The following is a 26,332-nucleotide window of genomic DNA, read 5'->3' as shown; positions in this document are numbered from 1 at the left end:
GGAATTCTATAGACTGTAATGCCTCTAGTGGTTTCACCCTGATGGGCAGCACCTCTCTCTCATTGCCCCTCTTCAAAGGAGCAGGGTGAGACTAATATTAAATGCTTATTAATAACAGACTAGAACAGTGAGAAACCAAAAGCAAATGAAAAACACCTCCTCCCCCCCCCCCCCCCATTTTCTGCCACCCTCTGAGCAGTGCAGGGGAATTAAGGCTGTGGTCGGTCTCTAACACTTCCTCTTCTGTTCTAGCGTAGTCTCATTCTCATCTCTTTGCTTCAGCATGGGGTGCCTTCTGTGGGATGCAGTTATTCTCAAACTTATCCTGCGTGGGCTTCGCACATGCTGAAGTTCTTCAGGAAGTGCTCCAATATGGGTCTATGCCACGGGGTCCCTCCTTCAGGAGCATACTGCTCCAGTATGGGTTGTCGTGTCCACCACCCCCACTGGGTGGTAGCTCCTGCCAGATCGCCTGTTCCTATACCGCCACCTCCACAGGCTCCAGTGTGGAGATTTGCTCTGCTGTGGTATGCCATGGGCTGCAGGGGAGTTGAGTTAAAGGATGATTATCAGAGTCCAACATTTGCCTGTTTCAGATCCCTGCTAAGAAACAGCTTCACGATCCCTGCTTCGTGAAACAGCTTCACAAAGTTGAATGTATTTAATAAGGCAACAGATATAACAGATTTGCAATTGCTGTTGATAAATACACTTACCGCTGTAGTGCTAATATATGATAATAGTGCTAGCAAAATGCTATCCCTGATATTCCTCACCAAAGGGTGGAGGTGCAGAGGTTACCAAGAAGTTGTTCCTGTCTTGGTGGAAGAGAAAGTCACAGCCTCTTCTAGGTTTCCAATTCCTTTCCCTCTGCCCCAGCTTTTCCTTTTTCTTCTCTCTAACTTCATCTTCTCTCTTTTTTTAATCCGTTTACACTAACTCCTAATGTTCTTTTATATCCTGACCTTATCTGTTCCCTCCCTGTGGTGATGTTTAGCACGATTTGGGTGAAGAGTTGAGTACTGTAGTCATATCTGTTTAGCATGTGCTTCTTTAAGCTCATTAGCATGTTCAGGGGTGTGACCTTTAATATTCATTTTACACATCGAATCAAAAGGTTTCACTAGGGTGCTAGGGCCCTCAAGATTCTGTTCTGCTGCCAAAATAGGGCTGTCTCACTGATATTAGACTCCTTCCTCAGCAGCCTCTCGTATGAAGCTTGTGGACCTCCATCCACAAAGTTTGTATAAGAGAGAAAAACTGCTTAATTCCCCTTCACTTAAGGCTGGTGCTTATCTGAACAAGTCTGACCTCCACAAGGGGGATAGCCTGCTCCATCATGGACCTCTCTGCAAGCTGCAGGGGAACTTTTCTCTTTTCAGTGGTCCCCAACAACAGGACAAGAGGCAACAGGCATAAACTGAAACAGAGGAAGTTCCAACTGAATATGAGAAAGCACTTATTTACTGTGAGGGTGACAACACTGGAACAGGTTGCCCAGAGGGGCTGTGCAGTCTACTTCTCTGGAGATATTCAAAACCCGTCTGGATATGATCCTGCGCAACGTGCTCTAGGCGATCCTGCTTGGCAGGTGGGTCAAACTGGATGATCTGTAGAGATCCCTTCCAACCTCAACCATTCTGTGATTCTGCCTTGGTGCCTGGCACACCTTCTCCCCTCCTTCAGTGTCCTTGGTGTCTGTGGAATTGTTTTTCTCTGCATTTACTCACAGCAGGCCCCTTTTGGAGCTGTCTGGAACTGGCTCTTATCTAATGTGGGGCAGCTTCTAGACTCTCCTCAGAGAGACCACCCGTGCAGCTCCCCTGCTACCTAAACTTTGCAACATAAGCCTAATACAGCAACTGAATAAATGCTGTTAAGCTACAGTCAAACAAGCAAAAAACAAAAACAAAACTCAAGGTTTCTGTGGAAACCTTATTGATGGCATAGTGTTCTAATGTCTAAAGGGAATAAACACTGCTGCCTATCAACCACGTTTATTTTTTTCAATGAGACTTGAAAAATGCTTGCCTTTCACTTATTTTTGTCTTTTTTAAGGATGATAGGTATTAGTTTTAACATGAGCATAAAAAGTTTTAAATATAAACGCTTTTGCATAATGCTTTTCAAACATTCTGTCCACAGGTCTAGCATAGGGTTAAACTATGCTGCAAGAAGGGGGAGCATTATTATATGTAAATTGCCCTGGTTTTGTAGTTACATTAACACCCACTTAGGAACTTGTTGAAACAGGCATTAGAACATGGAGACAGTTTATGTTCTCATTAGGCGTTATTTGTCTTCATGGAGGTGCTTAAGCAGAACTTGCTGCAACTGTGTTCTTCGGTAAGGTGTTAAGTTAGGTGATTGTATGGTCCCTCTTTCGTTTTAGGTCTTCCTACCTTTGAGCAAGGTGAGTGTTCCCCCCACTCCCGAGGTTATTCAGAAGAGAATTGTGAGCTTTATTATTAGCATTTGGACTCTTCCAGGGTTCAAGTGACGAAATGTCCTCTCAAGAGTCTTTGGCTCTAATGATCTAAGGTGTGTAAGTGACACTGCAGAATCGCAGAATGGCCGAGATTGGAAGGGACCTCTGAAGATACGTAGTCTGACCCACCTGCCGAGCAGGATCACCTAGAGCACGTTGTGCAGGATGGCATCCAGGTGGGTTTTGAATATCTCCAGAGAAGGAGACTGCACTACCTCTCTGGGCAACCTGTTCTAGTGCTGTCACACTCACAATAAAGAAAATTCTTGTCCCACTCACAAGGAAGGGAAAAGATGGTTGCTTGAGCTGGTTGTAGGGAGATTGGACTAGATAATCTCAAGAAGACCCTTCCAACTTCAGAGACTCTGAAAGTTGAGTAGCACAGGAAATGCAGCTGTGTGTTGTGGGATAGGGGAAGAGCGTAATTTAAATGATAGTAATGAGCTTGCTTTACAATATCTTTTGGATAACAGGCCAGAATTTTTAAACTTACGTCATGTCTTTTCTATTACTCATTCAGTTGCTTTGCACATTTTCTAGAACTTGAAGAAGAATAAAGTTTCTGAGAAGAAAGCAGCAAAAAGCAGGAATTTAGTAGTTGCAAAAAATTAGTTTCCTTTTTTAGCTCACGTATGGAAGCTGGCCAGGTATTCCCAGAAATCTTTTCTTCCTTGTAATGCTATTCCTTGATGCTTTTTCCAGTCTCCGTATACTGGTTGCAGTTGGAAGCCCCACCTTTTCTCAGACTCAGACTGCCCTCCACAGTGTAATATGTCTCATTTGGGATTTGAGGTGCTCTCCCAGTTTTACTGTTTGATTCCCAATTCTTGATTTGCAGCAGAAGCAGCCTTGAACATTCTGTTCAAGAAGATGTGGTGACTAGTATGCTTTTAATCTTTTTGGTAGTGTTTGAATTCTTAATTTTAAAAAGTACTTGAAGAAATACAGCAGTCTAAGTCTCAAAGTACTGCATTTATTTCACATCAGAAAGGAAAGTATGGTCTTTCACTATCGGAGCCTGTTCAGAAGCTTATAGGAAAGCTTTTGCTTTCCATGCTAGACTAGACTCAAATTAGCAAATTAGCAACCTGCTGTGTGTGTGTGTGTGTGTGTGTGTGTGTGTGTGTATATATATATATATATATACACACACACACACACACACACACACATATATATATATATATATATATATATATACACTTTTTCCACTTCAAAATTGTTACCATCTAAGTGCACCATATCTGATGTGATAAGTAGAAGGTAGCTGAGACTTTGAGATTATTAATTCTGTTAAATTTGTACTAGAGAGACTGAGCATCCTTTGCGTTGTGAAAGTTTCTCTAATACAGACAGGGTGTTTTGGTTTTTGTCTTTTCTCATGTGTAGTCTCTGTCTATGACTTGTATGTGTCCCGAGTTGATGCCTTCTGCACTCATATCCCTTTACTACATAAAATTTGTAAGCTGTTCATATTGAATACCAAACCAATGTCAAAACTTGTTGAACTGTTTGTCTTTCTGCAATTTGTATTTTCGTACTTGTACTCGGTTTCTTACTCCCTTAACATGACCTTTGGGTTGTATTTGTTTTCCAGTTAGTCATATAAGTCAGTCCTCCGACTTCAAGTAATTTTTTTTTTTTTAGGAAAGTAAGTAAAACTGACAAGAAGTGTAAGAGACTTGAGGCTTGGAAATGTTGTTGTATTTATGTATCTTTCCAAAAACTTCTGTGTGCTTCTCCAGAACATGGAAGGCAACTTCTGTATTTCTAGAGTATCTACTCTTTTGGAATGGAGGAAAAAGGTGTTTCCCTTTCTGGATGTGGTGTTGCAATGTCCTGTTTCAAGGGACTTTTCAAGCAGTGCTCGAGTCTAGTCATTTTTGTGTAATTTGTCACAACTACTCCAACCAGCTACTTGTTTCCTGATTGAAAGTTCTTCCATGCGGAGTTTTTATAATCTGAATGTTCAGAGCAGAGACGACAACTGCCATGGTGTACATTTTCTAAAGTTTTTTTTAATGGTTTATTAAGAAACTTAAGTTTGGGAACGTGAGAAAGACTAGAAGTGGGTGAGGAGGCTGGAGAATGAGAAGTTGACAGAAGCTGGAAGATTCTGGTGTGTTGTCCATTTCTTGCTGAGAACCACTCCCTTGAACTATTGCTGTTATGGGAGGGCTGCCAGCAGGAACATAAAACTGTTTTCTTGCTGTTGTTTTGTGAGTGCTAGTTCCTGAGAAATGTGGTTTCCCTTCCCTTCCCCATCCTTCCATGCTCTGCTGAAATTGTCGCTTTTGGAGACATCTCATTGCTGTCCTGATTTTATGATTAGTTAGTGTGGCAAGCTCGTTGAAAAGCTTCTTGGCACTTTTTATTGCTTGCGTTAGCTTTTCAGAGGTGTCACCTCAGTTGTTTGGAGCTGTAGATGCATCAACTGTGAAGAAAAGACTTTCCTGGGCAGAGAGGAAGAACCTTAAAATTATGTAGTTGTTTTCATTCAGATGGAAGAATCAGCAGAACTAAGATTTGGGGACAGTAACAGTGGCTTATTCTAGGTACTTAATGATGAGCAGCTGTGAAAATTTCATAAGTTTCCTTTTGAATAAGGTTTTCACAGTGTGTGCCCACTGGAGAGAAATGCAGATACTTAAAATAATGTGAATAACCAAAGCAACAACAGTAAAATCAAGCTGTTTATAAAACCTATATTGAATCATGAGAATCCTTTCTATAATGAGTCCGTCAGAATAGCTCTCTGCTGAAGAATCCACAAATTGGAAAAAAAACAAAAACGTCTGGGACTAGATCTTGAAGGAAGAAAAAACCCAAACTCAAACAGAAGTGCAGGAGGTATGAATTAAGAATGTGGGGACTTAATGCTGCATTTACTCTATGGTTATTTTCTAGATGCTCTTCGGTGTAGGCAACAGAATTCACAGATGATGTTTACTTATCCTCAGATGTTTTTTTCTATTTGACTTGTACCTTTTAATCAAACACAGAATTTGAGCAAAGAACAAAGCACTAGTGTTATACTTTCTCTTTTAAAGAACAATGGCTTGTTTATCTTAAAAGGCAGAAGGCTACTTGATGTACTGACAGACAACATTGTATACTAATGTTTCAAGTAGAGACCAAGAAAAAATAGATTCAGATGTGAGAACTTGACTGGCATTCCTCTTGAGTTTTAGTAGCAAAGGTGTACAGTTTATCTGAAATTTGTTTTCCCAAATATTCTGTTTATGTTAGCAGACTTAAAAATGGAGGAGTTGTCACAGAAGAAGAGGGTGGCTCTGTGGTAGCTTACAAAAGAAGGAAAGCCTTAGAAACAGCTGAAAATAAATGCAGGCAAGACAATTAAGAAGACTACCTAAGACTCTGTATTTGCACTAGTCGAAGTTATATTTCATTTGATCATTAAAATGTTGCAGCCTGTGAGATTTTCCATTTTCACAAGTGCCTACCTGCCTTAGGTAATTAGAAATGCAGTTTACTGCCTCACCTGGCCTTTTCAGGAGAGAATAAAAAAATGTCCGTGGTGAATTCGGAAGCATCTCATCTCCTTAGGCTACTTCTACAGTGTTTTGTAATTGAAATCAAGAGTAAACTGTGGAAAAATATCGCCAAAATTGAAAATAAATGTTTGTTAACGTATTTATTTTAGTTAATGCAAAGAAATCATCATGTATTTTCTTGCTCAAGAGATCACTTTTTTCTGTCATGTTTTCACCTGTTACAGGTTATGTAATTCTTAGTTCTTTCCCTTGAGCGTTCCTTGAATGCTGGACTGAAAATTGGAGATTCAGAAGCAGATTTACGTAGAATCGAGTAGTTCAGTTGGAAGAGACCTATGAAGATTACCAAGTCCAACTGTGTGACCTCTTCAGGGCTAGCAAAAAGTTAAAGCGTACTATTGAGGGCATTGTCTGAATGCCTTTTGAACACTGACGGACATGGGGGGGACGTGAGTCACCTCTCTAGGAAGCCTGTTTCAGTGTGTGACCACCCTCATGGTAAAGAAATTTGTTCCTAATGCCCAGTCTGAACCTCCTGTGGTGTGACTGAACTGCAATAGCACCATTAAATTAAATGAGACAGAAGGCAACAAGAAAATCAGTTGTTATGAGGAGGCTTAATATTTTGTCTGAAGCATTACTGATTAGTATCTTAATGACACACTTTCTGATAGTGCTATAGCGACTTTCAGCCTCTGCGCTAAATAAATAATATGCTGGAAAGTAACATAGCGGTAACAGCAAGGCACTTACTTGGCATAGAGTTGTGGTCACAAATCGGAGTTATATTTAAGTGACCTACTTTGTTCGTCTTGCACTTACAGATGGATGGAGGCCTGTCTGAATGAGGAGCTGCCTCCCACAACAGAACTCGAAGAAGGCTTGAGAAATGGCGTCTACCTGGCCAAACTTGGAAACTTTTTCTCTCCTAAAGTCGTTTCTGTGAAGAAAATCTATGATAGGGAACAAACTAGATATAAGGTGAGAGCTGTTCTCTGGGTATTGGATTAGGTATAGTTTTACAATAGGAAAACGTGCACGTTAAACGTGGATGTGCGGACTGAATAAGCAGAAAGTTACGTTATTTTAATGCTACCTGAAAAACTCCTCCTTCACTTTAGAACATTGGGTAAGTGAGGGGAGTGGACTCTTAGCTTTATGTCTGTGCTTGTGTTCATGAAAGAACTTGCCCTATTATAAATAAGCAATATAATTGTACATAGAAGACTTCTTACGCCTTTTCTGTAAGAGTATGGTTTCCACCATCTGTCTTGTCAGTTGTGATATTTTGTCTGCCCTCCCTCTTGTTTCTGCCTATCTTTATTTCAGGCAACTGGTCTTCATTTCCGGCACACTGATAATGTAATTCAGTGGCTGAATGCCATGGCTGAGATCGGTCTCCCAAAGGTAATTCCTATGTTGTATGTGTTGATAAGTATATAATCCCCAAAAAACTTTACATTCTGTGGAAGCATTTGCTGTTTAACTAAAATTGTCAGTCTTCTATATAGTTGGTTATTCATTCGCTAGATTTGCATTTCTATAGAAAGTCCATCCTAAAATATGCTGACGTACTTCATTCTGCTGTGAGAGAATGATTAGGAGAAAAATAATTTATTCTTCTGTACAGTATCCTTCATATCACAAGTCTGGCATACCATCTGCATTCTGTTGAGCAATTTCTGAGCTACAGTTAGATTGTGGCAGTTTTATGGAAACCTACACTGAAAGAAGCAGTGCACCAGAAAACAGTAGATACTCCATTTCTTCAGATTTGCCTATGAAATTTTTAAATTAATTTGAAATATGTTCCTGGTGTAACTTAAATATGAATTATTGGCTATACTAAAGGAATGAATGGCCTGATGCCTCAGAGGAGTTCAATAAACGCTATTGTCTGAACATATATGGAACTGTGGTAGTTCAGCACTGATAACCAAGTTGCATTAATGGATTCTAAGTGTATTATTTGTTTGTTTTCTGTAAAACATACTCGGTATCACCAAAGCAAGTGTTGCATAACTTAATCTGCTGTGTTTTATTTGGATATATGCTTGCAACTTGGTTATTTTATATTTAGCAAAGTTTTTCAAATAACTTGTTGAGGTTTAGTAGTTGAGCCTTGTTGGGATTTTTGATGATCTTAAAGGAATAAATTTGGGATTAGGAAATAATCGAAATACCCCTCAGTAAGTTTGCAGATGACACCAAGTTGGGGAGAAGTGTCGATCTGCTGGAGGATAGGAAAGCCCTGCAGAGGGACCTGGACAAGTATTCTTGTCCAGACAAAATCCTCATTCTCTCTTCTACTGCAAGTGTTTTTTCATCGTTTTAGCTTTCACCAAAGTCCCCGTTAACATCTTATGGCCTGGTATCTTGGTAGGCACACGAAGGAAGGATTGTATGCTTTCATGTGTGTAGAACTTGGGCAGGGAGAAGGAAGCCTTGGTTTGGGTGAAAGAAACAAAAGGAAAGATTGACACTTAAAATAGGAGAGATGTTGAGCTAGGGGCAGAGAAGCTCAAAGAATTTTGTTTGGTGGGCTGCTTCATTAATGTACTGCAGAAGACCTGGGCTTATCACAGTTATGACATTGAGGTATATAGAGTGAGTATTGTTCAGACTGCTAACTTTGTTTTATCTTCAGATATTCTACCCAGAAACTACAGATATCTATGATCGCAAGAACATGCCACGCTGTATCTATTGTATTCATGCACTCAGGTAAGGTGTACTAAGCAGAAGTCTAATCGCTTCTGAAATCTGTTTAAAAAGCTGAAAGCTAAGGGGTGGAGAGCTGAGCTGGAGGGTAGATGGGGACAAATTCTTTAGCAGAACTGTTGTACCTTATTGGAGCAAAGATCCACATAGCCCATATTTTGTCTCAGACAGTGGCCAATTCAGATGCTGAGGAGAAAAATAACCAATCAAGTATGTTGTGACTACTACCTTCCCAACACAGTTCTCCCCTTCCTCTCTACTCTCTGAGCCAGAGATTAACAATAAAATAAAATATGGGGGCATAAAGGAAAGTTTGAAGCCTTAAAAGCTGTCTGTGTAAAAGAACATACTGGTCTATTCAGAGATCAGTCAGTACACTGAACAAAATCTAGTAGGATCACAGCTATGTACTGTAGTATGTGTATCTTGATGTGTATCACAGTAAGTGATCAAGCAGTAACTGTTGCTGAAAGGTGTCTTAAATTTTAAAATCTCACATAGACAGTGTATGATAATTTATATCCTTGAGGAAACTGGTAGGGCCCCTTTGTTGATACTTCCCAGTTTGATGGGATGACACGGTAGGCTTCTGGATTCCGCCTCTTCTCCCTCCCTTCCTGGCACCTGGCAGCCTGGTTTGGATGGCTTTTGGAAGATGTGATTTTTACATAAGAAGGATTCCTTCTGTAGAATATAGTGGGTGATTTAATGCTGGATTGTGTACATTTGGATCTTCATCTGTTTGCTCAGTTTCAGTTCTCCAGAACAGCTTATTCTGCTGTTTGATCTGTTGCCAATGTACAGTCCATACAGATGGCTTGCATTTATCTGAATGCTATTTGGATTGTTTTAGATCAAGTTGTTATTTATAGAAATGATGAACTTGATTCAAGATTATATCTAAAATGAGTTATCACTGTAGAATAAGTTACTCAAGAGTTTATGTAGACCTGTGATGGGGTATGCTGCTGCTATCAAGAGATCTGTTCCTTTTTGTTTAAGTTCTGGTGAAGTTTCTCCCTTGCTAGCAGCTTTGTAGCTGCTTTATTCCTAGAGTTGGCTAGCACAAGTTCTTGTTACATGTTTCTTGTTGGAGCCTGGCCATTTTCTATTTTTTTCCTCCTGTACAGCAGTCAGAATGGTGGACGATAACCAAGTTTAGTTAGAAAATTAGGCTTGCTGCTGAAGTCTTTCTAGATCATAGTTAGGAAAAGAAAAATAATTCAGGGAGGAAATTGAATAGTATTTAAGTTAAAGCTGAAGAATTTATAATCTTTAATAATACCTTTTTACTACTTAATTGGAAAAAAAAAACAACCTCTTTCATCTGAAATGTTCTATAGCTGGTTTCTCTGCAAAGGCAGACTTCTCAAGATTGTGATTTTTAAATAATTTTGCTTACCATTGAAAGAGAAATAGTTATGCCATGTACATGTAAACTTGGGAAAGGATATTTTAAAAAAAAGCTTCTTATTTTTTCAGGCATTGTGTACCACTATTTTCTGGTTAAAGACGTAGAACACTGTGTTGTTCACATTCCATAAGTCATAGGTGTTCCTGCCTAGTGCTTGTCTTTAATAAAAATAATAAAATATTGCTTAGATCTGTAAAGATTGGAGATTTAGATCTTTATGAGTTTAGGTCATGTGAAAAGGTGAAATTGTCTGTCCTTTCTTTGCCATGCAAGTCAGAACTGAGTTTAGCCTGAGGAATGGTTATGTTTTCTTAAATAATTTATTTTTAATGTTCCTGTATAATTAGATATTTTACTAGAGGGTACAGTACCATGAGCTGTGCTGAGCCAGCCTGACAGGCAAGAAGGATGAACTTGTTTCTCTTTCCCCAGTCCTAGCTATCCTTAGCTGTGTGGATTTATCCCTCCTTAGTAGCAGTTCCATTTCTTATCAGGCTCCTTTGTGAGTTGGATCAATACACTGAAATTAAAGAAAAAAGACTGAGTTAATATGTTAATACCATTTTAGTAAGTTAGATCAGCTTAGTGAAGTCACGTGCAGCTGAAAAGGGAGGAAGAAGAGAGTCAGCTCTCATTCTGTTGGTGATGTATTATGCTGGTTTACCTGAATGGTTCCTTAAATCTTTATTTCCTAAAATTGTTAGAACCACGAGGAAAAATTACTAGTTCTGATTGATTATTTTCTTTTGCAGCCTGTACCTGTTCAAACTGGGTCTTGCCCCACAGATTCAGGACCTATATGGGAAGGTAGACTTTACAGGTAAAAAGAAAAACTGCGCCGATGTTGTGTTGTAGGCATTATATAGATCAGTGAAAGGGTTGTTACTGTGGGAGTCCTAAATGCAAATTAAAATCAATATTAGTGGCTGTGAGAAGTTCCAGTAGTTAAAGTAAAAGATTTGTTTTGAGTGCTTCTAAGACAGGTAGTTAAATAGCCATTAGTTCACTAATCATTACTTTCACAAATAACAGTCGCTTAATATTTCACCGCTGTTGGTGTAGGATGCTTTAGGCTTGCCTTCATCCCATTGGGAGAAGTTTTAATCTTCAATTTGGTAAGCAGTTCTGAGTTTCCTTAAGAGTTTAAAGTAGAACTGCTGATGTCCCTATGCCTCATCAAGATTTCAGTTACTTGATTTGTACAGGAGTGTCAAATTGTGTGTTTTGCATTTTCAAAATTACTGCCTGAGGACACACACTAGATTTAAATGCTTTATTTTCCTGCAAACCAGTTATTGATTATACCTATAAAAGGCTAAACTAACAGCACTGTTTTTGAGTTATGTGGTGTTTTGCAATAGCGTGTCTCGATATCTTCCATTTCCCTTCCATATCCTCCATATCCCCTTTTCTCAATGCAGTCTCTCTGCAGGAAAAAGGAATGCTCAAGTATCATTTGTGCATTTTCCTGACTTACTATCATATATATTGATATACATAGCTGTTTCCTAGTGCATTTTAGCCTATATAACACTTTTAATGTACATTTTAGAGGAAGAAATCAGTAATATGAGGCTTGAACTGGAGAAGTATGGTATTCAGATGCCTGCCTTCAGCAAAATTGGAGGAATTCTGGCAAATGAACTCTCTGTGGATGAAGCAGCATGTGAGTCATCTTACGTGATTATTCGAATCAGCATATTAAATAATAAGGGTCAGTTTTAATGCACCTTGTTTGAAGACAGTACAGGTCTTTTTAAAGAGAGGGAAGAGGGTTTACATGTGAATTCTTTCTGCTAGAATACACTACTAAGAAGTAAGACATCCTTTTCTGTCAGGAACACAAAAACATGCTGGTTTTGCTTTCCGGTTAACTTACAGATAATTCTTTTATTTTCAGTCAAGTTCTCAATTTTTAGCAGGGCTGTTGTGTTTGTGGCTCTCAGGCTGTGGCTTGTTTTTCAGTACATGCTGCGGTCATTGCCATTAATGAAGCAATCGACCACCAGGTTCCAGCTGACACACTTATGGCAATGAAGAACCCTAATGCCATGCTGATAAATCTTGATGATCAGCTGGAATCCACTTACCAAGACACTCTCTACAGAGCAAAACAAGACAAGATGGAGAATGCTAAAAACAGGGTAAATCAATTATTTTAATTCATCTATTTGTTTGCATTACAAGTATGTATTGTAGCTTAAGCTGTGAGGGAATTCACAGAACGTGTTACAGTCCTGTATATGTAGCGTTAGGTTATTAATATTTATTCCTGATGATATTCTAATATGGCTCCCAGTAACCCGTCTTCCTATGGTAGAAGACAGCAGTTAGTTGCTTTACACTGTTCAGCTATCTGAATTATGCATTGTATATGTAGACGCAGCATTCATGTCATCCTTTACATGTTGGGAATGCTAACCGTATGTCTTCAAACTATATCAATACATTTTTATATCAACGAAATGGTGAGCATAACCAATTGACCCTCCCAGTAGGGTTCAAGGTAGCTTATTGCACTATATATCAAATGCCTAGGTATGTCTTCTGCTTTCCATGTCCTGGAGCTCTGCCGTGTGTTCAGGTAGAGTCCATAAATTGAAATACGGTGTTTCTATGCCACTTGTTTACTTCTAGGGCTTTTAGCATGTGTAGGTCATGGATAGATGACCCATCTCATAGCTCTGTATGAACAACTGTGCTCACTACGTACATGAAAGGATTATGAATGATCTCTGAAGACAAAGGAAATCATAGAAACGCTAACTAGTTTTTATTTCATTTTCAGATTGCCTCAGAAAATTCAGAGAGAGAGAGAGATGTGTATGAAGAACTTCTGACTCAAGCTGAGATTCAGGGAAACATCAATAAAGTGAACAGTAGGTATCATGCTAAAGTAATAGTCCTGGTTAAAAGAATACTTTAAAATGATACCTGTGTTCCTCCTCCTTGCTTTCTATAACAAGAAGAAAGCTGCTGTAGTGCTAGCAGAAGTGGAAGGCAGTTCCCTTGCTGTTAGTTTTTGTTTTTTGCTTCTTTAATTTTTTTTAAATGTGCTATTGGTACATAGTTGTAAGATGAATTTATTTTGACTTCTGCTGCTCTTCCTTAAGGGGATGGATTACCTGTATTGCTTCTTGAGCCTCACATACCACCCTGCTGCCCCACAATTCATCTTGAGTAATGTGTGTTATTTCCATCCTTCAGCTAGTTGTTAAAATACTGTTTTGCAATTGATTTGGAAGTCTACCGCTCAGATTACATAACTAACTTGCCACACATCAGGTCTAAGAGAATTTCTTTCTGAGCAGTAGATTATATAACCTATGGGACTTTCTCATTTAATGTTTCTTTAAAAATTGTACTTTACTGTCATTAGCGCATGCAGCCATATCAAAGATTGGCCTAGCTTTGGAACAAGGAGATGCGTTAGCACTTTATGAAGCTTTGGCAACGCCAGCCCTGGGACTCCGAGGACTGCTACGAGAAAACTGTGACTGGTATTTCAAGCAATTTTTGAGTGATAGACAGCAGAAGAAGGAGGTATGGAGAAGCCTTTTTACCTCTTTTTTTTGACATACCATTGTCCATCGTATACTAATTGCTTGCAAAGTACCTGTGTTACAGTTTAGTGTTGTTTTGAAAAACTTAGCACTAATAGGCAAATCATACAGTAAACATAATTGTTTAATTTTAATTCTGCATATGTAAGGCCAGTGTAACACTTTATATATAGGTATATACGATTAAAATGCTTTCACAAAGCTTGAAAATACTCACTTGTATGTGTATGCACAGAACTGTATAATACAGATGCATCTTTCCTCTTGTTTTACTGTTGTCAGTGCTCACATAGTGTGGATATTTGTGTTTTATAAATACCTATCCAGATAAGCATTATTCAACTTTCAGTATGGAAAATCCTATCCATAACCAAGAATGATACTAGATTTTCACTTAAAGCCAACTCCAGTGGATTTTAGGTGCAGGTTGGCTTATTTTATGCTTATTTTATTTATAAAATTCACAAAATAGATTTTTTTTTAAAAAAAGTGTTGTGTCAATTGTTACAGTGTCATCATGTTAATAGGGGAAAATATGCTGCTGTATAGATGGTTATTACTACTTCATTTCTTTAGTGAATTACTTTTTGAAAAGCTACAGCCAAGTAGACAAGGTATTGCATGCATTTGGATCCAGGAAAAATGCAGACAAGTCAGTTGTACAGTTACAGCAAACTACGTCTTGGGCACTGTGGTGGATACATATGTACTTATATGTCATAAGTAGAAAATGCTATGATGTAACTCAACAGTGGCTGCTGGAAAACACATCAGAGAGAAAGAGACAGCTTTTGCACTGTTGGAGTATAAAGAAGTTTCCAAAAGTTCAGAACACGTAGATAAAAGGCTGGAGAAATGTATTTGTTCATAAGACCTTTGAATCACAGTTTGAAGTAGAAGTAGTTAGAGAGCTGTTAGAGATCTGAATCTGTAGTAGGGCCTGGCGGTTTACACTGAGGTCCCGGATAAATGTCAGGTTTGGACAACATATCAGTTATGTTGAATTCTGGGGAGAATAAGTCCTTTATATTTTTCAAGTGCTAAATAATCAGGTACTGGAGCTGATACCATTGATAGTACAAGTCTTATATTGTCAGGGCAAGTAGCAAACACTGTGTGTCAGGTATCAAGTAATCATATGTAATTAGCTGCTCCAAGCCAAGATCGCAGAACAGATCTTCCTGGAGGCAGTGTTAAGGCACATGCGAGACAAGGAGGTGATCTGAGACAGCCAGCACGGCATCACCAAGGGCAAATCATGCCTGACTAATCCGGTGGCCCTCTACGATGGAGTGACTGCATCAGTTGACAAGGGAAGACCGACCGATATCCTCTACCTGGACTTCTGTAAGGCTTTTGACACAGTCCCACACGACATCCTAATCTATAAATTGGAAAGATACGGATTTGAAGGGTGGACCATCCGTCGGATAAGGAATTGGCTCGATGGCCATACCCAGGGAGTAGTGGTCAATGGTTCTATGGCCAGGTGGAGGCTGGTGACGAGCAGTATCCCTCAGGGGTCTGTCTTGGGACTGGTGCTTTCGAGATCTTCATCAAGGACATGACGATAGGATCAAGTGCACCCTTGACGAGTTTGCAGATGACACCAAGCTGAGTGGTGCAGTTGGTACGACAGAAAGAAGAAATGCCATCTAAAGGGATCTGGCCAGGCTGGAGAAGCGGGCCCACCACGTGAACCGCGTGAGGTTCAGCAAGTCAAGCGCAAGGTGCTGCACCCAGGTCGGGGCAATCCCAGACAGGAGTATGGACTCGGAGAACTCTTTGAGCAGCTCTGCAGGGTTGACCTGGGGGTTCTGGAGGACGGAAGGCTCGATGTGAGCCAGCAGTGTGTGCTTGCAGCCCCGAAGGCCAACTGTGTCCTGGGCTGCATCAAGAAAGGTGTGATCAGCAGGTCGAGGGAGGTGGCTGTCCTCCTCTGCTCTGCCCTTGTGAGGCCCCGCCTGGAATACTGCGCCCAGGTTTGGGGACCCCAGCACAAGAAAGATGGGGACCTGTTAGAGCGAGTCCAGAGGAGGGCCGCAAAAATGATGAGAGAGCTGGAGCACCTCTCCTATGAAGAAGGGCTGAGAGAGCTGGGGCTGTTCAGCCTGGAGAAGAGAAGGCTCAGGGGAGACTTCACTGCAGCCTTTCAGTGCTTAAAGGGGTCTTATAAACAAAAAAAAAAAAAAAAAAAAAAAAGATGGAGGAGGACTCGTTACTCAGGTACATAACAATAGGATAAGGGGGAACGGTCTTAAACTAAAAGAGGATAGGTTTAGATCAGACATTAGCAGGAAATTCTTTGCTGTAAGGGTAGTGAGGGCACTGGAACAAGTTGCCCAGAGAGGCTGTGGATGCCCCATCCCTGAAAGTGTTCAAGGCCAGGCTGGATGGAGGATGTGTTGAACAGGGTTGACAAGCAAAGGGTGTGTGTAGAGTGATATGGATGAGCGAGACCCTACAGTCAACAAATTGGGGCTGAAGGGGGCTTATTTCTAGTGTCAGAAGTGCTAGAAGAAGAACGTTATATGGGAAGCTCTTACCCTCTCCCTGGGAAGGCATCATGACTGGATGCTTCTCTGAAGTGCCTGTATACCAAAGCATGTAGGATGAGGAACAAAGAGGAGGCATTTAGGGGTCTGTGCAGTTTCAGAGGAGCTGTAATCTTACTGGAGTCTTCAGGAGAGCCTAATAATCTGTTCTTGGAACTGCTTGGAAGAAAAGCACAAACATGGTCCTGAAAGAGAGATCTAGGAGAGCTTACTGATTTTTCAAGGCTCATCTCCTCCAAACTTGGTAATGCCTGTCCTGCTGAGCAAAAGAGGCAAGAGGCTCTATTCTGGATGAACAAGGCACCTTCGACAAAATTCAAACAGGAGAAGGAAGCACACAAGAGGATGAGGATGGAAGCATGGTCACGTGACTCAGAAAAAACACGGCGATGCTGTCTGAGCATGAAGGGGCAGGGTTAAAGGAAAAGCCTGCTGGAGCTGAATCTGAGCAGGAGATGTTGAAGGGCAACAAGAAGTACTTGTACGTTGTAGAAGTACTATGTATTTATTAACAGCAAAAGGAATACTAGGAAAAACTTGAGCAGGTGACAGGGGACACAAAGGTTGTAGTAGTGAATGCTTAAACAGCTTGGACAGGTGCGCTGGTGGGCTGCGTTCATGAGTGCTGAGGTGAGCTAACCAGTGTGATTGTGAGGCTGGTCTCAGCAGTCTCTGAAAGTTCATGGAGACTGGGGGGTGGTTCCTGAGGAACAGGGAGTGAAAGTCCCTCTTGTAATCAAGAAGGGCAAGAAGGAGAATCTAAGGAATTGCAGGTCTTGTCAGCCTCACATCAGTCTCTGGGGAGGTGATATAGCAAATAAAACAGTTCATCTTTACATGTTGTAATGTTGTTTGTCTTTACATCTTCTCTATAAATATTTATATACTCTGATACATCAAATATTATTTATATATTGTTTAATTATTTTATAATACATATAACAATTATGTTACGTATGTATTTTTTTCAGGAGCAGGACTGAATGCACTTGCAGTGCAAGGTATATGGGAGCTGATTTATGCTCCTACTTTGGACGGGGTCTGCACAGAGTTTATTAGGACATACTGTTCTGCTAATTTAATGTGTTCTGTTCCTTGAACCCCCTCAATGTCAATCTGTGATAAGTAGATTAGCCTGTGTATGTAATAATTCTCTTTTATAGAATGTTAAATTTTTTTTTTCTATTGGAGAGCAGCTTTTTAGTGTTTAGAAGGATCCCTCGATCTAAAGGGGATACAACAGCAAATCATAGTTACTCTTGAGTTACTTATTTTTATAAATGCCAGTTTTGTTTCGTGAACAGTTAAATGATGTTCCTCAGAACATCATTTCGTAAAGTGAATGTCCTGCTTTGGGATGCTCTTTCAACCAGTTAGTAGTCTACTGCTATGCTTTGCTAGTGTTTCTTATTTGGGATTCTGCACGAAAGATGAAACTGAAGGATGTTATGTGTGTAGCTGTTAAGCTCTTCTGTGGGTATAATAGGACTTAGTTCAGCAGCTGCTGCTATTCAGAAGATATGTCGCTTAGCTCTGAAGAAAAAAAAATGACTTTGCAAGTGATGTTTCTTGGGAGCTACATTTCAGATAGGAAAAAAATTGGGCTTTTTTGAAGTCCTACCAAGCACTGGGGTGGCAGAAACTCTTCATAGTTTTCCAAAGATAACTCTAGGGATGAAATAGGGCCAGGAAGGTTTTTACCAAATGTTTTAGTCATAGCAAAACCAAGATTCAGCTGTTTTCTGAACTGCAAAGTCAGATTGCATGCTCTTCCAGAAAGTAGTTGAAAGCTCTTAATATATAAATGTGGTCGTTGGTGCTTCTGGACAAAAATCTTTACCTGTGTGAACTATAATGAAGGGTTATGGCCTCTATAGGTAGTACCCAAGTTATTCTGTCCATCCTGCTCCACAGTCTCATTTTCTGTTTTTATTCATGTGATACTGTATAGTCCAAGAAGCATCACATATAAGCCAAAAATGGATATTGTCTGGTTTTGACATTCATATAGCTCTTTCACTGTTGGAGGTAAAATGGAACATGAGTTAATGTGTATGTTCATGGCAAGCTACACAAATACTAACTTGCCTGCAGCACACAGTTCATACAGAAAATCTTTTCCCCACAAAGTTGTCTCCTTTGCCTTACATATTTCAAAATATTTGGAAGTGGGGTCTTGCATTTAATAATCATTGTTTTCATGGGACTGCACTTCTAAAAGGGATCAGGTTGTACACATGTACTCGTTCAGCTTGGAACTGAAAATCTGTTGAGTGTTTTGTCTTCTGAATGCATGCGGCATTCTTTGTAGAAGGGAAAAGCTGCCTTTTTTTTTTCTTTTTGCAGAACTTTTTGAAGTGAATGAACTGACATTGTTTCACTCTACCAATTTGTTTTTTTTCAGGCTGGCCTTACAGGTCTTCTGCAAAAGGAAGAGTTGCAGTTGGGAGTGGATGCTGCTAACAGGGCAGCACAACAATATCAGCAAAGTAAGGAGCACCAGAAATTATTGCAGCAAAAAGCAGCTGTGGGATGTCATCAGAAGGATGAGAGCATAGTATTTGTGTTTATGTGGAGATACATCAGGTTTCTTTCAGACTATTATGAATGTTCTTTAAGTACTTAAAGGCTACTGAAAACATTAAAAAAATAATCATGACAACCGTCTGTAGTGCCTTTTATCCGGCTATTAAAATACTGCTGGAGAAAACCGCACATTAGTTGAAACACTAAGCAATGTGAAATTTTTGCATCCACCTTAAAGAACAAATTTCCCAGTCAGCTAGTATTAATGTAGTTTTATGGATCTGCGAAGGAAATCTGGATTACTGCGTGAGGTGTGAAAGCTAGGTTATCTGTTGACCATTGATGTAAGTCTTACTTGGTTTGAGCTACAGAACTTCAGCTGGTTTTGTATGCTTAGTTGTTTCTAAATACCAAGTAGCAAATGATATACAGATCACAATGGCTGTTTTTTGATCAGCGCTTCTGACATCAGGTAGAGCTCTCTAATGGGGAAGAACGTTCAGTTTTGGCTGTGCAAGAGCAATTAGTTCAATTTGTAATATGTAGAAAAAAGGCTACGAAAGGCATGGGTACGGAGAATTCAGATTACAAGAAAATAGTGAATGTCTAATAACTAGGAAGCTACCATCAAAGTATCTTACTGGTTCAGCGTAGAGTCTGGCATTTGCTTATCTACTTGTGCTATTTTAAAGTTAGCCAAAGTGCATCTGCTATCGAGTGCTTGTTACTTCTTTGACCTGTATAGGCACAGGAAGGAAAAGTCCTTATTAGTCACCCATGGAAAAAATTGGCAATTATGAGGCTTCTTTTCATCAAAAGACTGACTTAGTGAAACAGTCCTCTGAGAATCAGGCAAAAAGGTGGACTGGTTTTAAAAATGAGTCTTGTTTTAAAAATGTGCCTTATTTGAAAGAAGGCATTATATAGTTTAGTTGTTTGCAATAATGGAAGATTAACTGGGGAAAAGTGAATCACAGAGCTTCACTCATTTCCTGCCACTAAAGGAATTACTTTTTTTTTTTGTGAAAGGGATCTGATAATTGAGTAGAATAAAAGTGCTGTCATTACTGGAGACTCAACTGCCTGCTTTCCTCATTCCTTTTGCTACCTCTTGGAATTTCTAGGGCTGGCAGCAGTGGCCAAAATTAATTCTGCAATTCGAATGGGTGATGCTGAGAAGACTGTGGCAGAAATGATGAATCCAGAGGCCCAATTACCAGAGGTTTATGCATTTGCTGCAGCTCTTTACCAAAGGGAGCTGTCCACCTTGCAGCAACAGAGTCATGAAGTAAGTAACGTTCTCTCTTACTTCTGGAAATCGATATGCATCGCTAGATCTACCTGGTCTGTTTCATTAAAATGTGCCTGTCTTGAGCATTCATAGAACTGTATTGATACTTTGTCTGTTCTGATATGATGTTTAATCCCTAAATCTTGAGCTATTTAGTACTGCAAGATTCTTCAAGCAGTAGTTTGCGAAGAGCAAGTAGAATTAATTTGTCTTCTCTGTATGCAGGGTAACCTCACACATCCAGAATTATCTGTTGCTGTAGAGATGCTGTCTTCTGTGGCCCTGATTAATAGGGCTTTGGATTCAGGGGATGTGAATACTGTGTGGAAACAACTGAGCAGTCCTGTCACGGGGCTCACAAACATTGAGGATGAGAACTCTCAAAGGTGGATGTTTCCAAGAATCATGTCTGTCCTTGATGTTGCTTATATTTTGTGTTATTTTTTTCTTCTTACACTTTAGGCTCTTTCATTACTATACTACAGTATTGGTTTCTTCTCTGTTGGCACTTGTATCTTCTCTTTGAAATTACCATTTCTTACTAGTCTCGTTTCTGTGCTCTCTTGAAACTTTCTCATGCTTTCAAGTTAAAGCCACATTCTGATACTACTGGGTTGTCACTGACACTAGGCTAGCTCACCCACAGTGTTTTTTTTGCCCTGGACCCTCATTTACTGTTTTAGTGCTTTTTGCAATTATTTCACACTTGGGCTGGACATCTTTCACACAGGCTTTCCTCTTTATCCTCCCCCTCTTCATGTTTACTCCAGTTTCAACCCTCGTGTTCTCTGTCCATTTTGTGTTCAGTTCTGTCATGCTGTCTTGTGTGTTCCCTGGCTAGCTTTTCATGACATTTGACAGTTTTGTTTTTTGTTCTTTGATAGATACATCGATGATTTGATAAAGCTGAAATCTCAAACACGTGCAGAGGGAAATGAATTTATTACGTGGAATGATATCCAGTCGTGTGTGGATCGTGTGAATTTAGCAGTGCACGAAGAACATGAACGTAAGTTTACCTTGATTCATACTAGGCTGATCCTAGATCATAAGGTGCCCCACAAGTAGGGGCATGCCAATACAGAAAGTTGTTGATTGGCTTATGGTTGAGCAATACATTTGATATCTAGGAAGATAAGAGCCAGATTTTGTGTTCTGTGATAAAGGGGTCTTGACAGCAGAACTGTTGATGGAGAGATTGGGCATCCAGGAGTTTTTCTGGTATTGAAAACCGTTGTCTCCAAACACCATGTTAATCTTTCCAATCCAAATTTTTACCCTTTCATTAGGAAAATGTGATCTGCCCTCAGTATCTAGGATTAGTCCAGAATCTGTATTCAAATGTTTTGGCTTAAAAAGCCAGTTTTGCCATTGAAATTATAAGTTCCAGATGTTGCGACCCAAATCTCAAGTTAGAATTGAAATGGAGTGTGCTGATCTTTTAAGAGCTTAATTGTTTTGTTTACATCTAGTTCTGTAAGGAAATTAGAAGCTTTCATTTTCTGTGTTAAGGCTGTGTATGACCAATAGATGTTACAGCCAGGAACTGTAAAACCTGAAATGACTGATAAATGACTTTCTGACTTGTTAAAAAAAAAAAAAAAAGTTTCCTTTTAATATGAACTAATTGTATGGAATCCATAGAACTTCTAAATGTTTGCATCAAGTATGAGTACCAGATTTCTTAAATACTCATAAAATTTCTGTTACAAATTGAGAAATATAAATAGGTGTTAACCGGACTTGTATTTCTTGTATAACTTATGCATTTTCCTCGTTTCTATTTTTAAATGGTCCTTATGGTAATAAGTGTCTTTTAGCAGTGATAAAAGACTGGGACTGAGTGTAACAAAAATTTCAGGTAAACAGAGAATTGGGGTAATTAATTCTCCTTTCTCCAAGAAAGTATTAGGTGACTTATAATCTGGAGTGAAGATACTTAAGCTTTTGAAAATAGCACAATTAAGTAGACTTATTCTTAGGTAACTCCTTGTGAGGTTCACTACCAGCAGCTATCTTAATTTTCTATTAATTGCTTTCAGTTTCATTAAGGGACTGTGATTTTTTTTGTTAAGACTAGTACTGAAAACCTTGCAAGTAGTAAAACATTTATGTTCAAGCCATCTTTGTAATATTTAGTTTAAAGCCTTCTTTATGTGTTGAGGGGAGAGGTTTGTCACAAGCACTGGGGTGAAAATTAAGTTCATCACTGCACACTGAGACAAACAGTTACCCTGTTTGTTACACACTGTCTGTTGTGTAGTTGATGAGCTGTCTCACCTCAAAAGACTATAGTCTAGAGAGGGTTAAAATTTAATTTCAGAGCCTGCTATCTTGATTAACTTGCATCCTGGATCTCCAAATAGACACTGTGTTTCCTGTTTAGGTCAAACGAGTAGTTACGTGGAAGCTAGACAAACAGGGACCCACACAAGTGCATGCACACACCAAAATGTTAATTTCACGGTCTTCTAGGTCATGTAGTCCAACACCCTTCTTATAACACTCCTACACCCTGTGAAACAACAACAAAAACTAAAAAAAGTGCACAAAATCCAGTAATGGGAAAAGATGTTTTCATGCGGAGTTTCTCAGTTCTTTCATCTGTTTGTGTTTCATACATGCTCTTATGCAAGGATACTTTTGTCTCATGTCTGTGAAGAAGTTAGTCTGAGAAAGTCCTCAAGCCGTACAACCTTGTATTTTTCCCTTCCACTTATCCTGATGTGGATAGCGGAAGGTTTCAAATTCAAAAATGTTTTATAGTGAGGGGGTAAAACATATTATTGTTCCATGGAGTAGTCTTGTCATGCCCGTATTAGCTAACTAATCAAAGATAATTACTGCTTATCTTCTGTGCCCTCTTGTAGGTCAAAGAGTTACCGTATCTGCTTTTCTTCTGTCCTCTTGAGATCAAGTAGTCTCAATATTCTTGCGTGTGTGTGATCTTTTTAAAGAAGGGGTTCCCCCACATCCTTCCGAGCACATGTAGGGAGAGAAGTATCTTTAAAGATGAATATGTACCTGAAGTATACGTACACGTTGTAGACGGGCGTAAAGAGTCTGTACCAGTCTGCCAGGGTCAACCAGAAGGTTGTTAATTTAAGAACAGAAAGAATCCTAATGGTAGTTTTGGTCCACTACAAGCTAGAGCTCTGTCAGTAATACAGAAAAAGAATACTTAGTAAATACTAGATAGTTCTGTTTGGGTAAAAGCAGATGATAGTCATATTGTGATGATAACAAAGTATCTTTCATTTTGGCATTACCTAAAACATTTGATAACCTGATCATTATTGCTGGACATCTTAAAAGTAGTAAGTGCAGAAAGTTTGTGTTCTGCATTTCGAAAAGATCTCTTCCCCCAACTAAATCTATGCCAATCTGGAAACTGAAACTAGAGAAGGTAAAGCGAGGAACAAGTCTGAGCAAGTCTGGTAGATAATTATAATGTAATTATAATAATTTATTAACTGTTTGAATCAGCTTACTGAGAATTCTGCATAATGCAGAATCTATCACAATTTTACTGAAGATTGCAATCAAATTATTCCCTAGACATGTCCAAAGAGACAGCAAATGTGAATGCTAGTCAGACTAGGTAGACTCTTGGTTTTGACCCTTAAAGGTCTCAGTGGGTATCCAGTCATGATTTTGACTCTGTGTTTATTATCTGTTTTTGTGCCTATTGCCATGGGGACTACGTTCTAGGTAAAAAGTCATCTGAAACATGGTTGGATCTGATGATAAAGACCATGTATTTTGAAGTTCTGGGATATGTGTCTTTGTGTCATTCTTGAAATCTTTTTTGTAAAGAACAGCTCTGTGGCTTGAAGGAGATCCAAGTTGCAATGGTGCTTTTTGACAGAAACTATACCATCATTTTACTATACCATAATTTTAGTGACCCTGGTTCTTGTAGTGTCCTCAGTGTGTATTTTTCCTTAATTTCTGCTCCATCCAAATAGCAGCTCTTACCCTGAAATAGTCTCTTTTTCACATAAAGTTTTGTTTAATGATTCTGTTTCTGCATTGCAGAAGAAAAAGGTTTGATCTTTGGATACATTAACCAAATTCGGAAATCCCCACTCCGAGCTCTTCACTTTCCTCTAAAAGATCTTTGTTCTCCATTAATCAAACTGTGCCTTGAATTGACACTGCTTTGAGCAGGGAATTAAATCTGTAGATGTCCATTCCAACCTAAGTTATTTTGTGACTTACAGGAGATGGTTGTTGTAGAAATTGCACGTATGACATAGGCTTTGTTCTCATTTAGCTAACTATAAGATATTTGTGTATGTCTATTTTTATTTAGCTGAAACGTAAACTTAACTTGAGAGCACCCACATCTCTGATAATACGGTTAATATATGTTTAATAAAAATGATTTCTAAAATACGAAGTTACTGTATTTTTAAATGGTCTTCTGTGCAAATCTTTAGCTTCATGTTAAGATTTCTTTCTAAAGAAGCAAAGTAGTCTTGCTTTCTTCACCAGTAAAAATATCTTCTGTCAAAGATGTTGCGATTCTCAGCTGGTATCTGGTTTAGCACTAATAGCCCTTTTCTTCTGAAGCACAGCTTATGATTATTGCAAAGAAAAGGATCTTCTTATTTCTCCCCCTACCCCTTTCTCACTAGGGATTTTGGCAATTGGTCTTATCAATGAGGCTCTGGATGAAGGGGACACCAAAAAGACTCTGCAAGCCTTACAGATTCCTGCAGCAAAATTGGAAGGTGTAGCCCCAAAGGTAGCTCAGCATTATCAGGACACCCTACTTCGGGCCAAGAGAGAGAAAGCACAGGTAAGTGCAATTAAATACGTGTCTGAAAAAGCTTTTGCATCTATGTAGTGTGTGTATGGTGGGTATTCCTTGTCCTGAAAGCCAGGAAACAAAAATGGAAATGGAGAGATGGGCACTCTGCATGCTATCAGCTGATCTAACCCAGTCAGCTTGGATGTTTCTATATTAGAGAAAGAGATATACAGCCATAAGACACGAATCTTCACAACTTACAGAGGTAGGTGTAAAGCTATTAACTGCTCAGCTAATCCCAGGTCCAGAATGAGATACGTATCTCATTTTTGGAGATACAGTGCTTCATCTTCTTTTGTTTCGTTTTGTGAGGAGACCATGTTTATTCTATTAGGTCTGAACTTTTGAATGTAAGTCTCCTGCAAGCTTTTATGTTTTTAGTACTCTTGGTTAAATGTGGGTGTAGGCATATTACATAAGGCAAAAAAAATCTGAAAGAAAAAAATAAGTTAGGTGATGAATTGGGGAGGGAGGGGGGGAAGCAAAATACATGCTACTAGCAAAATGTATTTTGATGCCTGTCATTCACTTGGTGACACTTCAGTTGCTAAGCATCCTCAGTGCTAAGGATTTTTTTGAGCACTAGTTTTTCTTACTCGCGAAGGACTTCTGCCTACTTGTATGGAGTTGCCACTTGGAGTAACTGAGTAATGTCCAGGTAAAAATGGAGAGAGGAAGAGTGATCTCATCTTATTAGTTTAGGAAAGAGCATGAGACTATGTGTGTATACATGCTACTGATTTTTGAGTAGTATGGATGGGATGCTGACTTTCCCCCCACTCCCCATACTTACAAAGAAGTAGCATACTGGCTTGCTTCCAGTGGCCTGAGAGTGTTTAATTTTGTTTGCTGTGCAGCTCATTGCTCTAATTTCAATGCAGTATTTAGCACAGTAGGGACTAAGATCATATTGTGGTGAACATTGTGGTGTGGTTGTTTGTTTGTTTTTTTTTTTTTTTTTGACTAGGTGTAAACATACATGATGACAATAGCTGGAAACTACACACTGGTGATGAAAATCATTAGCAGCTTCCTCAAGGGCCCTGAAAGGGTTAATGTTCTTCAGGAACACATTTTGTGCTGAAGCATTTCCTTCTGCTGAGTCAGAATGAAATAACAAACTCTTTTTATTGTGCACTTAAGCTTCTGCCAAGCTAGGCTGGTAACTTCAGTTGGCGTGAAATTACCTTATTTAGGCATATGTTCATTTTAGAGCTCCTCCCAGCAGCATGGCAGTAATTTCAGAAATTGAGATCATATTACAACGTAACATTGTGGGGAGAATTAATCACTGTCACTGTCCTAAGTCAACTCTTACTAACTGGTGAATTCTGAACCTTGAGGCTGAGAGGGATGATAGCTTACCACAAGACATTCTTCAGTTGCTTTTGTGTTAGGGGCACATTGTATGATGCATATTTATCATGTGATGAGTAGAGAGAG

The 26,332-nt window shown here is 39.3% G+C and overlaps 1 protein-coding gene across 2 annotated transcripts in view; it reads left to right on the top strand.

Annotated features, from left to right (window-relative positions):
* Positions 1-26,332, top strand: part of IQGAP1 (IQ motif containing GTPase activating protein 1) — a 60,319-nt gene that overhangs the window by 8,558 nt on the left and 25,429 nt on the right. For both annotated transcript variants that reach the window (XM_068695791.1, XM_068695790.1), the window contains exons 3-15: positions 6,828-6,984; positions 7,333-7,410; positions 8,651-8,727; positions 10,891-10,958; positions 11,691-11,804; positions 12,104-12,282; positions 12,927-13,017; positions 13,518-13,681; positions 18,661-18,745; positions 19,907-20,070; positions 20,299-20,459; positions 20,958-21,082; positions 24,714-24,877. In XM_068695791.1, coding sequence (XP_068551892.1) covers positions 6,828-6,984; positions 7,333-7,410; positions 8,651-8,727; positions 10,891-10,958; positions 11,691-11,804; positions 12,104-12,282; positions 12,927-13,017; positions 13,518-13,681; positions 18,661-18,745; positions 19,907-20,070; positions 20,299-20,459; positions 20,958-21,082; positions 24,714-24,877 — 1,627 coding nt within the window. The remainder of the gene's footprint in view (positions 1-6,827; positions 6,985-7,332; positions 7,411-8,650; positions 8,728-10,890; positions 10,959-11,690; positions 11,805-12,103; positions 12,283-12,926; positions 13,018-13,517; positions 13,682-18,660; positions 18,746-19,906; positions 20,071-20,298; positions 20,460-20,957; positions 21,083-24,713; positions 24,878-26,332) is intronic.

Source organism: Anas acuta, chromosome 12, assembly GCF_963932015.1.
Source record: "Anas acuta chromosome 12, bAnaAcu1.1, whole genome shotgun sequence".
In the NCBI taxonomy this organism is placed as follows: domain Eukaryota; kingdom Metazoa; phylum Chordata; class Aves; order Anseriformes; family Anatidae; genus Anas; species Anas acuta.
This window is presented reverse-complemented; position numbering and strand designations above follow the sequence as displayed.